Genomic DNA, 15,117 nt, shown 5'->3' with positions numbered 1-15,117 from the left:
TTTTTCTCTTTGTTGTAAGTCACTGCAAGTGAATAAAATCTCCCCACTCCCAATTTATTCAAGGCAACGTGGGTTGGAGGTCTTGAAAGTCTAGGCTCCCCTCTTTTTTAAATATATTTTGTTGATTTTTTACAGAGAGGGAAGGAGAGGGATAGCTAGAAATGTCGATGAGAGAGAAACATCAATCAGCTGCTTCCTGCACACCCCCCTACTGGGCATGTGCCCACAACCAAGGTACATGCCCTTGACCGGAATCGAACCTGGAACCCTTCGGTCTGCAGGCCGACGCTCTATCCAGTGAGGCAGACCGGTTAGGGCCACAATTCCTTTTAATAATGGCAGCATCTCATGTGAGAAAAGTATCCTTACTTCATAGACAAGAAAAACCAGACTCATAGACATTTGGTGATTTCTCCAAAGTCTCACAGCTCAGAATAGGTTCCAGGCATTTAAGCCCAGGCTTTTGAATCAAAACCCCATTCTCTCTTCTTCACCTGAGGATGGAACATAGAAGTGTCTAGATATCAAAAATAATCCAAATTAAATAATTTTGCAGAACTCTCATGGAGAGGAAGTACAGTACTACTTTCCCAGAAAGGAGCTTGTCAGCACATTCTTCTAGCAGTCAGTGGTTGGCAAACTCATTAGTCAACAGAGCCAAATATCAACAGTACAACGATTGAAATTTCTTTTGAGAGCCAAATTTTTTAAACTTAAACTATATAGGTAGGTACATTGTTATTAATTAGGGTACTCCTAAGGCTTAGGAAGAGCCACATTCAAGGGGCCAAAGAGCCGTATGTGGCTCGCGAGCCGCAGTTTGCTGACCATGGTTCTAGCTGATTTGAAAACTACTGGCTCTCACAGCTCATATTTCCCAGCCCTTTCCTTCCTTAGTTTCCAAGTCAGTCTGAGGTAGTAAACAGGATAATATGATCATCTAATCTGACCTAGACCTTAATTTGTAGCCACAAAGCCCAAGCTGTTTCATAAGTGCTTCATGGTCAGCCAGAGTTCATGCTGCTATTTAAGCCAAGAAGTCGCCCAGGAAGTACATGACAATAAGCCAGAACTTTGCTGTAAAGGTTTGGGAAACTCCAGAAGAGTTGCCAAATTTCAAAGCATTATTTTTCTGCCTACCCAGGAATCTTATGTCCAGCACCTGATAAGGGGGATTAATGGGAAGAGTTGAATAGAAGACAACACAGGATGGAGAAAGATCATGATTGGCTGGGTTACCAAATTCTATCATTTCTGCTTAATTTTCTTAGTTGAATTAGGCCAACGGACCTTACAATGTTCTCTGGGAATCCACTGGAAAGCTTTGGGTCCAGTCACTAGAGACCTAAATAGTGTCTAGATTAAGAACAGTGGTAGACAGAGGCAAAGTTCCCAACCAGAAAACACTTTCCTATCAGAGCCTGGCTGAAGGCAGGTGTCAGGGAGACAAGAAAGGATGCGTGCTTTACAGAGTAGAATGTATTTCAGCTTTTCTCATTTTCCACAAAGACATTGTCATCTACTCTGGTTACCTAACAGTAGTTAGTCATATTCATATTGGACAGATCCCAAGTATTAAGAAGGGAGTGGCCCAGGGTGACTCTAGTCCATGGAACATACATGTCAACTTCTAAAAAACATCTGTCACTTATCTATTCTCCTTTCAGCCATCAGTTTTCCAAAGGTCCTGCTTGATAATAATCCCAGAGCCAGTGGGGTATAGTAGGACTAACTTTGGACTTGGAATCAGGAGACCAGGTTTCCTGGATTGCCTCAGTCTTATGTGCTCTGAAATGATGGATAACTAGAGACTCAATATCCCAAGGCCCTATGCTCCCCATCTGTACAACAAGGTTAGCCACTGTTGGGGAGGATGAATGTGAAGTTTTTTTGTAAAATTTAAAGGTTTGTGCTCATATAAGGGCTTGTTAGTCAGCATATCCCTGTCATGCCTTTATGACATTGAGATATTTACGGCAAAATGATTCTTCTTACTATGAGCCACAGACATTGAGCATGAGGGGTGTTTTCCTGGATGATCCCTCCTTATTGCAAATGGAGAGTTGGAGCCAGGCACATACTTTATGAATGAGAGAAGAATTCAGTTGTTGAAATCCCTTTGGGCTGTGGTTAAGAGTTGGCTGAAGCTATCAAATCAGGCCCTAGGAACCACAACTTACTGGATTACATTTTTATTTTATTTTAATGTTTTCCTCTGTCTGATGTGCTACTAGTCATTTGTAGGCTGGTTGGCTTGCATTTTTGAATGGCAGGATTTCTTTTTTATTTTCTTTTTTTTCCCTTTTGGTTAATGAGTGGGTAGTTAGTTGTTTTTTGGTTAAATGTATGTGTGAGAAACCTCTGAATAAAACTGCATTGTGGTGACAGTCTAAGCTGCATATAAGGCAGTTTTCTAGTACAGATTCTGTCTGAACCTGTAGGGTTTACCAGTGATGGCGAACCCATGACACGCGTGTCAGAGGTCACACACGAACTCATTTTTTTGGTTGATTTTTCTTTGTTAAATGGCATTTAAATATATAAAATAAATATCAAAAATATGTCTTTGTTTCACTATGGTTGCAAATATCAAAAAGTTTCTATATGTGACACGGCACCAGAGTTAAGTTAGGGTTTTTCAAAATGCTGACACGCCGAGCTCAAAAGATTCGCCATCACTGGACTTTAGGCATTTAAGACTCCATTTGCATTCTGCTCCTTCACTTGATCTATATTGTTACTTATAGCATTGTTGGGGGAATTGTCAATATCTCAGTAGCTTTATTTTATCTATCCATTTATTAATCCTTACACTTTTTATTGGTTTTTAGAGAGAGAAGAAGAAAGAGAAAAACATCTATGTGAGAGAGAAACATCTACCAGTTGCCTCCTGTATGAGTCCTGACCAGGAATCGAACCCACAACCTTTTGGTGCATGGGACGATGCACTGAGCAACTGAGCCACCCAGCCAGGGCTCAGTAGCTCTCTTTTAAATATACTCCATTATGCTTATTAAGATGACTCAGTCAGAATTAATACAATGTACTAGTCATATATTATTAATTCAGAAATAATCATCATAGTAATAGTAAATACTTATATGGAGCTTAAGAACAGTAGGCATTTTTCTAAGTGTTTTATTTAATTTTAGTAACTTTTAAAGTTATGCTTTTAAAATAAGTCAAATTATTATTTAAAGTAATACACTCTCAATATAGAAAACAAGATAAACATGGCAAAGTACAAACCAACCTAATTCACTCAACTCTTGGTCTGCCTCCCATTCCTAATTAGAAAATGCTTTTAGTGAACCTATGAGTATCTTGTCTTTCTTGTTGCAAGAAAATGTTTTTATATTTCTAAATGGGAGTGGAATATGCAGTTGACTTTTCCAAATATTTGAGGGATAGCCTCAATTTGGCTATGAATCTCACTCAACTATATAGATTAGAGTAACCTTCCCCAAGTAAACTGTGTTTTATTTTAAGAAGTTCCATGATGAGAGACAAAGTCTACTGTTGTTGATTTTTATTGCTATGAAAAATATTAGCTCAAATATAGCAGCTTCCAATAACATACATTTACTATTTCTCAGTTTCTTGGGGTCAGGAGTCTGGGGATAACTTAGGTAGGGTCTATTACTTGAAGACCTTTATAAGCTGGCATCTTTTCTAAGGCTTGACTGAGGAACTATTTTCTCCCAGGTTCAAATGACAGAATTTGGAACTTAAAAGCTTATTTGACTGTGGTTCTCAGTTCCTAGTTGTCTTTGTTTGTTTGTTTTGTTTTGTTTAAATATATTTTTATTTATTTCAGAAAGTGAGGGAGAGGGAGATAGAAACATCAATGATAAGAAAGAATCATTGATTGGCTGTCTCCTGCACGCCCCCCACTGGGGATTGAGCCCACAACCTGGGCATAGGTCCTTGACCAAAATTGAACCTGGAACCCTTAAGTCTGCAGGCCAACGCTCTATCCACTCAGTCAAACCGTTAGAGTCCCAGTTGATTTTTGGCTAGAGGAACCCATCAATTTTTTGCCATATGAGCCTGTCCAATACAGTCACTTGCTGCATCAGATTGCAAGCTGAGGAGGTAATAGACCGAGTCAGCAGCAAGATAGAACTTGTAATCTTAAGTAATGCAATCACAGAAATAACATTCCATCACTTTTTTCCATATTCTATTAGTTACAAGCAAGATCCAAGCCCTGCCCACACTTGAGGGAAACAAATTACACAGACCTATGAACACCAGGAGGCAGTGATCATTAGGGTTCATCTTGCAGTCTCTCTGCCATAGGAAGGAAGGAAGGAAGGAAGGAAGGAAAGAAGGAAGGAAGGAAGGAAGGGAGGATATTGTGCTCAGTTAAGGGTGAGCACTACTACATATTGTATTAATACTTAGGATATTCATAATGCATGCTCTAAAAAGTCCTCTTAAATTTGGTTTAGCTCAGTACTTCCCAAACACATTTGATCAAGAAACTACTTTTCGTGCTTGCTTTGGCAACACATATATTAAAATTGAAATGATACAGAGAAGATTAGTGTGGTCCCTGTGCAAGGATGACACACAGATTTGTGAAGCATTTCATATTAAAAACAAACAAACAAAAAAAAGAAACTTTTTTCATCAAAAACTTTTCTGTAGAAAAAAGTTTGAGAAACATTGAACTGTAGAAAAAAATAAAAATATATTTTTAAAAATAAAATATTTTTATTTTTTTCTATTCACCCAAAAGATTTGTACTGAAACTGGGAGCTTGTGCATATATTCCTGAAATCCAAGAAATTCTATAATAATAAATTTTGATGACAATTTAAAAATATTAAGAGGGACAACTAGTGGGACATCTGAATAACCACCTTATAGCCAAGTACTCCCATGAGATTTCACACCTCCATGGTATGGGTGCAGTTACCATCACATTGGCAGCAGTTAATGATATTCAATGATTGAAGAGTAACAAGAAATAAAATAGTACAAATTTATAAATAATGTATGAGGACCAGTTGAAGACCAAAATTTATCATGGTACACTAAGATTTTGTCGTAATTTCAATAGAGAAAAGTTGTGGTAGAATAAATGAGTTATTACACACCAAAAGTACTAGAAGACCGTTGCCTCAAAGAACCTTGACCAGATCAGTTAGTAGTATATTTATGAGGAATGTAGCTTTTTTTGTTTCTGCAAAATAACATTGATCATTTCATTAATATAGCTCATTTTAATATATTTGGTTTATGGTCTTGCTTTTTCTTAATCTTGTAAATTGGTTTTCTGTATTATGAAACCATGAAAATAAATACTGTTTTCATCATTTTATAATTGCAAATATGGAAATGAAGTTATAGTATAAATAATTTGTCAGCACCATATGACTTAGGGGACTTTTTGTTTTAGCAGATAACCATATATTACTCAAGATTAAGAAATACTACCTCATTATTTTAAAGTAAAGCCTTGATTTGTTTTGGGTTTAGTTGGTTTCCTAAGTGTCAATCCAGGATCTTCTGTGAATGGCAGACAATTCCTTTAATTGTAGGCTATAGTGATTATTTTATCCTAAGTAGATTAATGAACACTTAGTGCTGCTCCCTAATTTGACTAATCTATTTTAAAGTGATATAGTGGACATTAATCGTCTCTTCTCCCTTCAACTGACATGTTTTAGACCTGCATGTTCAAGACCATTGCTTGATCACCTTGGGAAGAAGGGAGGAGTTGTGCCCTCCCACCACTCCCTCTGGGGCAAGTTAATGTTATTGACAGGTACATGTCAGGTCCCTTAGGAGTACTGTAAAGAGTAGAAAAACAATGTTTTTCTTTTCTGTTCACTTTTCTGGTTCGAATCCAGATGGTTACACACGGTTACATTTGAAGATTTCCTCACTGTCAGAGGTTTTGTCCTTTAATCCTACTTTCTATGAGGAAAATATCTTGTCAGATCTAGATTTTATCATTTCACCGCCTAAACATGGCCCAAATGCGTCATTCTCTGAAGAGCCTGTGTGGGGCTAATTTCATAAAGTTGTGGACCCTATCCAGGGAGAGAGAGGTGCCTGCAGGAAACCATCCGATGCAAAGGCAGGGATATAATGATATGTCCACAGAGCAGAGTACAATAAATATTCCAAAAGCAAGACCATATAGAGCAGCGGTTCTCAACTTGTGGGTCGCGACCTCTTTGGGGTCGAACAACCCTTTCACAGGGGTCGCCTAAGACCATCGGAAAACATACATATAATTACATATTGTTTTTGTAATTAATCACTATGCTTTAATTATGTTCAATTTGTAACAATGAAATTGGGGGTCATAACATGAGGAACTGCATTAAAGGGTCGCGGCATTAAGAAGGTTGAGAATCACTGATATAGAGTCAGGTAGTGGTGGAAAGAAGACTTGGAAGGAGTTGGGTGACTTGGGTGTGACTCTACTTACTGGTGGTGCATTTACTGGATTTCCTGGTGAAGGCATTGCTCTACATACCCATGAAACTGATGTTTATGTCACGCCTGGGACGAGGCATGTCATGGAGTAATTGCATATGATGTTATAACAATGGTAGGAACCAAAGGCTGTGGAGCAGGGTGGGTCCAGTTGTGGAGAGAATCCTGGAAAGTCTTCCTAGAGGAGAATCCTGTGAGATGCCCAGTCTGCTTTGCTGGATTGTCACTGGAAACAAATAAAAAGATATTATATCAAATACAAGATACTATGCAAATATATCATCCTGTCATTTTGGAAAAGCCTGGTAGTCACACAGCTGCCCTTTTCTTGAATCCACATTGTGTTTATCAGATTCCGAATTTGTCATTTGTCATAGCAGTCCTAAATATTCATGAGGATACTGGCTCTCCTCAACTGCACATTGCCAGCGGGTGGGTGTTCTGTGCTTCCCCTTGGTGACGGAGGTAACAGAGAAGACAATGTGCTCTGTCCCTTCAGGTGGCCCTCTGATCTACGAGAACATCACCTTCGTCTACAACTCAGAGCAGCTGAACGGGACTCAGCGGGTTCTCCTGGATAATGTCCTGTCGGAAGATCAGTGCCGGGAGCTGCACAGCGTGGCCAATGTGAGGACCCCTGGGAGGGCGGGACCTGACTATGCTGGCCTGCTGCAAGCCTGCAAGTGCTTTGGTTCTGGTCTCACGTGGAGCCAGAGAACCAGGCCTGCAATGTCACTTTCTCTGGGAGAAAGACATTGATTGTAGAGGCACTTTCATAGCCTTTGGATTGAGATGATGTTAGTTTTGTTCAGATCTGAATATGGCTAGTGGATCTGGAATAGTTAGCAGCTAAATTCCCAGGACAGCCATCATCCAGCAGGGGCCCTGTCTACCATATAAAGTCACTGAGAAATCCCTTTATTTTAATCAATAATAACCAACATTTAATCATTTCTAGTTTACATATCTCTACAAAAAGTGGTGTTTTATAATAAAAATTGAGTGTAAAAGTAAAGTAAATACTAGCGTATCCCTTTTGCTTGGAAAAATGAATGATACCAGGATCCTGGAACAAAATGGGGATGACTTTGGTTCTTAGCTTCCTGGAAATCAAGGCAGAAAGGAAGACCTGATGCATTCAGAGTTATCATTAAGAAAACATCTTCTTGTATTGTACTTCTAGGGAATCATGATTGTTGGCGATGGATACAGAGGGAAAACTTCACCTCATACACCCAATGAAAAGTTTGAAGGCGCAACTGTCCTGAAAGCACTCAAAGTAAAGTCTTAACTTGTTTGGGGTGTGGGTTCCTAAGTGTTAATCCAGGACCTTCTGTGAATGGCAGACACAGGAAAGAAAAGAGCTTAGAATACAGTTTTATCAGGACATTTGAAGGGAGCAAGTATGAAATGGCACCTGCATCACATTAAATCCTTCTTCATTTATCTATTTATCATCTATTTGTCAAACTTAATCTTTTCTAAATTTGTATTTGACTAATAACATACAGCTCCCATCCCCCATTGCCACCCCTTTCTCAAGGAGCTCATGGTCTAATGGTGAAAACATACCCAAATAAGTAATCGTTCCATATTTCAAGAAATGTTGTTAGAGATGAATGAGGAGAGTGTTATGAGAGAAAAGAGAGTGATTAGCTCTTCATGTTCTCCCTGTGATTAGGAAGGCTCATTTCAATGGTTCATTTTCCTAACCCAAATCCACAAGCGTGTAGAGGTATTCCCACTAACCAATGCAGAGATGACCATTGTACCTTGGCTGACTGAAACCGAGCATCTGTTTTTCTCCAGCTCTCCAATCAACCCCATGGTATCTAATGTTCTCCTTTTTCCTCAGTTTGGTTATGAAGGCCGAGTCCCACTGAAGAGTGCACGCCTGTTTTATGACATCAGCGAGAAGGCTCGAAAGATTGTAGAATCCTATTTCATGCTGAACTCAACCCTGTATTTTTCCTATACACACATGGTCTGCCGAACAGCCCTGTCTGGTGAGATTTCAGAGTCTGAACTTGTTCCTTCTACCCACAGAGAGCAGAGAAAGAAAGCAATGCTCAAAAAAAAAAAAATCCATTACAAATGGTTTAGCAGAGTTCTAAATTTCCAAAAACAAAAGAAACTTGATAGCTCTTATTTTCCCTTCCCTCTTTCTCTCCTTTTTTATCCCCTAAAGTACCAGCAGACCATAACTGTACCTTTTTCCCCATTTAAATCAACTTCTCCTACTTTCTTGTTTGCACAGAAAAATGCGTTTCTGTTCTCGGTTTTACTTTTCAGGGAACTAGGAACCTAGAAATTAGTCTCCTATTACATCCATAAGCATTGAGTGGTAGTGTAGAAGATGAAGGGATTGTTGAAATAAATATTTTTAAAAAGTCAGAGACCGCCTCACAACCTGCTGTCATTATTTCTTCTCTAGACTTTCCCTTACACCCCTTCAGAGTAGGAGGGAATGGATGTCACAGGGCAAGACTTTTACACTTGGGAAAGTTCAATTGAATCAAATCTTTTTTTTTTTTTTTACGTTTTTATTTCATCCTCCTATTACTGCTCCCCATGAAGTACAACCTGTGACATGCATGGAATGTCTATTTATAGCAGATAGCTTCTATAGCTGTAGCAGCAGGTGTGACTTTCTCACAGTTTTACATCAGGTTCATATCAAAGCAGGGCCAAAGTAGAGTCTCTTGACTGCTTGCCCAGTGTTCCTTCATCTGTTGTGTTCAGCTTTCTGTATCTTCAGGTTTACAAGGGCACCAGGAATGGGAGAAGGCAGTCTGATGGTCACTTTTGCTATAGGGGGTTAACACCCTCCTTTCATTCTTCCCTGTTCCCTCTTCTGGCAGGTCAACAGGATAGAAGAAATGACCTCAGTCATCCCATCCATGCTGACAACTGCCTGTTGGATCCAGAGGCCAATGAATGTTGGAAGGAGCCTCCTGCTTACACATTCCGGGATTATAGGTAGAGCCAGCACCTGCTGCAAAACCAAGCTTTTGTCCAACAGTTATCAAAAACCCATGGAAGCTGAAACCGGTTTGGCTCGGTGGATGGAGCGTCGGCCTGCGGACTGAAAGGTCCCAGGTTCGATTCCGGTCAAGGGCATGTACCTGAGTTGCGGGCACATCTCCAGTGGGAGATGTGCAGGAGGCGGCTGGTAGATGTTTCTCTCTCATCGATGTTTCTGACTCTCTGTCTCTCTCCCTTCCTCTCTGTAAAAAATCAATAAAATATATTTTAAAAAAAACCCATGGAAACTAGAAAGCTGATCTTTTTTGCTTGTCATCACATTCATCGCTAGGAAGCAGAGTGTCTCAAATAATCTTTTGAAGCAGCTGTCACAATTGAGAAGTGACTTCATCTCATATTTTAATCTTAAAAATGCATGGATATTTTTCTTATTCTATTCCACAAAATGTCCATTTTGTTTTAATATAAAAATAAAGTATATGTATGATCCCTTAGCATTCACTGAAACATATTCGTTATGCAGAGGGATCTTATCACATCACTTATCTATGTCTGCATTTTATCAATATGAAACTGGACACTCAAGAGGGAAAAATGTTTTCTCTTATTGAAAGATATTTTCATGTGTAAAGAGAAGAGTCAGGATTTGTAGTCACCATATAGGTAATAGTGTGTTAATTATTATTACTCTGTGCTCTATACAGAAACATTTATTGAGCGCCCTCTATCTGCAAAGCTAAGCTACACCTCTTGGAGCTCTCCAGTTAGGGAAAAAAAATACATTCTGTAGAGTTACTAGTATGACAGGGAAGAAGAGAGTTGTAAGTAGTATGAACAAATTCAAAGGGCTAGATTAAATCCAGTTAGGTTTTCTCTGAAGAAAGTGAAATGTGAGATGAGCTTTAAACTATAATTAAAAATTAACGTAAGTGGAATAAATACTTCAGAGGGATGATCCAAACTACATTTGATTTTACTCTTGAGGTTAGGAGGGTCAATTATTTCAATGTCTAGTTCAAAGGAAACTTACCAATCAGAATGGTCAATTCATCAGCAATCTTCAGTATTCTGTGGTAATGATGTTGTAAGCATTAATAGTACAAATGATTCCCCTTTCTTCGTATAGTGCTCTGCTATACATGAATGACGACTTTGAAGGAGGAGAATTCATATTCACTGAAATGGATGCCAAGACTGTGACTGTGAGTAAACTTATTCTTTATTTTTTGTTGTTGTTTAAATATTACAGATGTCTCCCATTTTTCTGCCTCCCCCCACTCCACCCAATCACAGCCCTTCCCCAAACCTTTCCCATGTTATCATCTGTGTCCATGGTAAGTAAACTTATTCTCTAGCATATTTATTCAATATTTTTATGTCAGTTTTGCCACTTTCCAAGGACTCAGACAGTTGCGTTTTAAATATATCTGAGATCAAGAATTCAAGAGGTGCAAAAATTCCCAGTCGATTTATGCATCATAAAATGTTAGGAATGTAACCTTTAAAATAGGAATCTCCCCGTCCATTTTAAAGATGGGTAAATTAAAGAATAGAAATATTAAGGATTTCCTGATCCTCATATAAATTAAGTTAGACTTGGAGGTAGAGCCTCAGTCTTCCGATTATAATCTGGTGGAAGCATAAATACACTAATTCCCAAGTCACCCAAGCTTAGGACAAGTCAAATGATTCCACAGAGCGACTTTCAAGTAATCTGGTGTTGTACATAGTTGGATTGATTATTGGCCATCAGACCCAAGTTATCAGAGCTATTATGTATGTGCACATTTATGTGTGTGTACGTATGTATATTGGTGTGAATGTGTGAGTGTGTATGTATGATTATGATTGCAAATAAACCTATACCTGAACATTGATATATACATTCACATATGCACACATTTGTGTGTGTGGTTGGTCACACGACATGCTTTGGATGAGATTCCAAACATACCTTCATAGGTGAAAATCAAAAGTTAAATTTAACCATCATCTTTCTAAGCCAACTGATGCCTTTGGAAAAGCAGACTGCAGAGCACTTACAGACCATTTGGGCAGTATGCTCTGGTCTTTCAGCAAAGGGGGTACTTATGTAGAAAAACAGGTTTTCCAATTGAGGAGATAATCTATATATATATATAAACCTAATATGCAAATTGTCCCCATGGGAGTTAGAGTGGGAGACCAATCGCTTGCTATAACATGCGCTGACCACCAGCAGGCAGCACAGAATGAAGGGATGCCCTGGCTGGCAGCTGGCAGTCAGGGAAGGGAGGTTCTGGCTGGCAATTGGAAGGCCCCAGTCAGCCCTGATCGCCGGCCAGACCTAGGGACCCTACCCATACACAAATTTCGTGCACTGGGTTTCTAGTTGAATTATAAATAGACCATGAGAGATCTCTTTTCTCTATACAAAATATAAATAGTTGAGGCATGCATGTGACAAACTTCAAGGATTTTGCATTATATACGCTATTTCTGCAACATTTTCTTAGTGTTATGATTTTCTCCTCAAATTTTACATATTTTTCTTAATAGTGAAACAGCCACGCATTGGCCAATGTGACTCATTAGGTTGAGTGTCATCTCAAGCACCACTGAAAACTTGCTGGTTGATTCCTAGTCAGGGCACATACCCAGGTTGAGGTACGGTCCCTGGTCAGGGTGTGTGCGGGAGGCAACCAATTGATGTTTCTCTCTCACATTGATGTTCCTCTCTCTCTCTCTTTCTCTCTTCCTCTCTCCCTAAAATCAATAACAACATATTTTTTAAAAATAGTGAAACAGTCATTTATCATTAATGACATACTGCTAGACTCAATGGTATTCAAAAACTGTAAAAGAGGAAATATAAGGATCTGGTTAAAATTGTCCAGGTCCATTGTTATTATTAAGAAATAATATTTAATACAATTTAATATAATCATAATGTATATTTAAAAGGCTATGGTGCCTACACTTTTTGGTAAAAAGGCTAAATACTAACATAGGAGTAGTGTGATGCTTCATTATCTGGGAAATTAAATCAAAATGGGTGGTCTGGGTTGGATTTTAAAGTCACTATACAAAATTCTCATATTTTGAAGAGCCCCTGTGCAGAAGGATTTGGTTGTTGAGCTCTGCTAACACTGAAACTGAGGTTGAAAAATGCATCTTGCCCAGGTGGAAAGAAAATGAGATTGGTGGTTGAAAAGATTTCTTTGCTTCTACTCCACCTTGTGGACAGATTTGGAAATGCTCAGTGTTTGAAAGTGTCCGAATCAGTAATTCATTTATTGTTGAATGCAAATTAACTGGATTTTTTTTTTTTTTGTATTCAGGGCTTTTATTTTATTTTTTTATTTTATATATACTTTTAATTTTAATTTAATTTCTTGGGATGACATTGGTTAGTAAAATTATATAGGTTTCAGGTATACCATACATCATCTGTATATTGTATTGTGTGTTCACCACCCAAAGTTAAATCTCCTTCCATCACCATTTATCCCTCCTTTACCCTCTTCTACCTCTCCCCATCCCCTTTTCCCTCTAGTAATCACCATACTGTTTTCTGAGCCTATGGGGGAGGGTACTGGGGTGTTTTTTTAATCCCTTTACCTTTTATACCCAACCCCCCAACCTTCTTCTCTCTGATAGCTGTCAGTCTGTTCTTTGTATCTATGAGTCTGTTTTGTTTGTTAATTCATTTTGGTAAGTGAATTAATCGTAATCCTGTTTTTTAATTATGTGAAAGTAAATAATATTCCACTTTAATGGTTCTATCCCTTTAATATAAGAACTTAGCTATTTTTAAAATTACTGACTATAACCATTCTTTCCCCTCAAAAGTAAAAGAAAAACCTGATTTAAACAACGTTTTTATTCAAAATCTCCAAGTTGGGAGATTTATTTCCCAAATTATTTCTACTTCAGATGAATTTATATGTTAGAGTTCTTTTTTTGTAGGTAACCAAAATTCCTAGGTAACTGGTCCCAATAACCAAGAGAAATGGGTAGTTTTCCTTTTCAGCTTCCCCTTCTTTGTCCCTGGAGGGACAGACAAAGTAGGGAAATTAACCCAGTTTGGGACTACAACAATGGGGTAATGTCTTTATTTTTGAAAATAATATAATGAACTGAATGATGGCTGAAGGTTTATGTTTACTCCAGTCAAAGACTTCTCTGACATGTCAGCAGCCGTTAGATGAAAAGCAAAAGACGCTTGCTTTTATTATACTTGGAAGATACATGGATTATTTCAAGAGCAGCATTTATCTGTGAAACATGGGTATTTAGGGATTTGGGTTTCTCTGTGCAAGTTTCCAAAAGATAAAATTTAATGAGTTTCATTTGCTTCATGAAAAATTAAAATCACTCTGGAGCTGTGTTCCATAGTATGTTTACAATCACTTATCTGTGCTTCAGAACAGAAGCAGAGTCATCAATCGGGCTTGTCCATTCCTCCAAGTACCTGGCATGTAACATGTGAGGCTGTCTGTATGGTAACATTAGTCCCAGAGACTCTGTGAGTCCACACACCTGTAGTCAATTCCAACTGCGTCCGGCAGTTGACTGCTTCTTTTACTAAACCAGTGGTTCTCAACCTTGGCTGCACATGAGAATCACCTGGGAATCTTTTTAAAATCCTGATTTCTGGGCCTCATGCTCCGGAAATTCTGTTTCTTTGTTATGGGGTGGGACCACATTAGTAACAAAGAAACAGAATTTCCGGAGGATGAGGCCCAGAAATCAGGATTTTAAAAAGATTCCCAGGTGATTCTAATGTGCAGCCAAGGTTGAGAACCACTGTAAAACTTTCCCAAAGTTCTTCATGTGTGAAAATGCTTTCCAGCCTCCTCTTCCATCAGAGTGAAAGCACACCATTGTCCTCATGCCCTTTCTTGTAAGAAGTATTTTAAGAAGTTGATGCTGAGATTCAGGAATCACACAGAAGTGAAGGCAACCTTGTGTGTTGAGTGAGTCCTGACCAGTGCCAGGGAATGAGCAGCCAGAAAACTTGAAACCAGGTCTTAACACCATCCTATGCAATATGCATTGGGTAGTATTTATTTTGCTGGTTTTATGTGGAAATGTACAATAAATTTCTTCTTCAGAAAAATGAAATCAGATAGATACTGAGGGTACCAGTAACTACTAAACTCTCTAGATTGCCATGAGAAAAGTTATCTTGGTAAAGCTATTTAACATAAGCAACTTTCCCTAGCAAAGACAAATCACCCCTCATTATTAAGAGGAATAACTGGGCCCTCCCTGATTTGCCTCAGTGGATAGAGCAGTGATGGCGAACCTTTTGAGCTCGGCATGTCAGCATTTTGAAAAACCCTAACTTAACTCTGGTGCCGTGGCACATATAGAAATTTTTTGATATTTGCAACCATAGTAAAACAAAGATTTATATTTTTGATATTTATTTTATATATTTAAATGCCATTTAACAAAGAAAAATCAATGATCCTCTCATCATTGATGTTTCTATATCTCTCGCGCTCTCCTTTCCTCTCTGAAATCAATAAAAATATATTTAAAACTTTTTTAAAAAAAGAAGACTGGAAACTGACTCCCTTTCTCTGTTCGGTTCGCCATCACTGGGATAGAGCATCAGCCTGTATGGACCAAAGGGTCCTGGGTTTGATTGGGGTCAAGGGCCAGTACCTAGGTTGTGGTTGATCCCTG

At 38.6% G+C, this 15,117-nt stretch overlaps 1 protein-coding gene across 3 annotated transcripts in view; it reads left to right on the top strand.

The window, feature by feature from the left end:
- Positions 1-15,117, top strand: part of P3H2 (prolyl 3-hydroxylase 2) — a 166,078-nt gene that overhangs the window by 143,568 nt on the left and 7,393 nt on the right. For all 3 annotated transcript variants that reach the window (XM_006765870.1, XM_015565386.1, XM_015565384.1), the window contains exons 9-13: positions 6,956-7,083; positions 7,640-7,735; positions 8,312-8,462; positions 9,318-9,435; positions 10,568-10,643. In XM_006765870.1, coding sequence (XP_006765933.1) covers positions 6,956-7,083; positions 7,640-7,735; positions 8,312-8,462; positions 9,318-9,435; positions 10,568-10,643 — 569 coding nt within the window. The remainder of the gene's footprint in view (positions 1-6,955; positions 7,084-7,639; positions 7,736-8,311; positions 8,463-9,317; positions 9,436-10,567; positions 10,644-15,117) is intronic.

This window comes from Myotis davidii, unplaced genomic scaffold, assembly GCF_000327345.1.
Source record: "Myotis davidii unplaced genomic scaffold, ASM32734v1 scaffold41, whole genome shotgun sequence".
Taxonomy (NCBI): domain Eukaryota; kingdom Metazoa; phylum Chordata; class Mammalia; order Chiroptera; family Vespertilionidae; genus Myotis; species Myotis davidii.
This window is presented reverse-complemented; position numbering and strand designations above follow the sequence as displayed.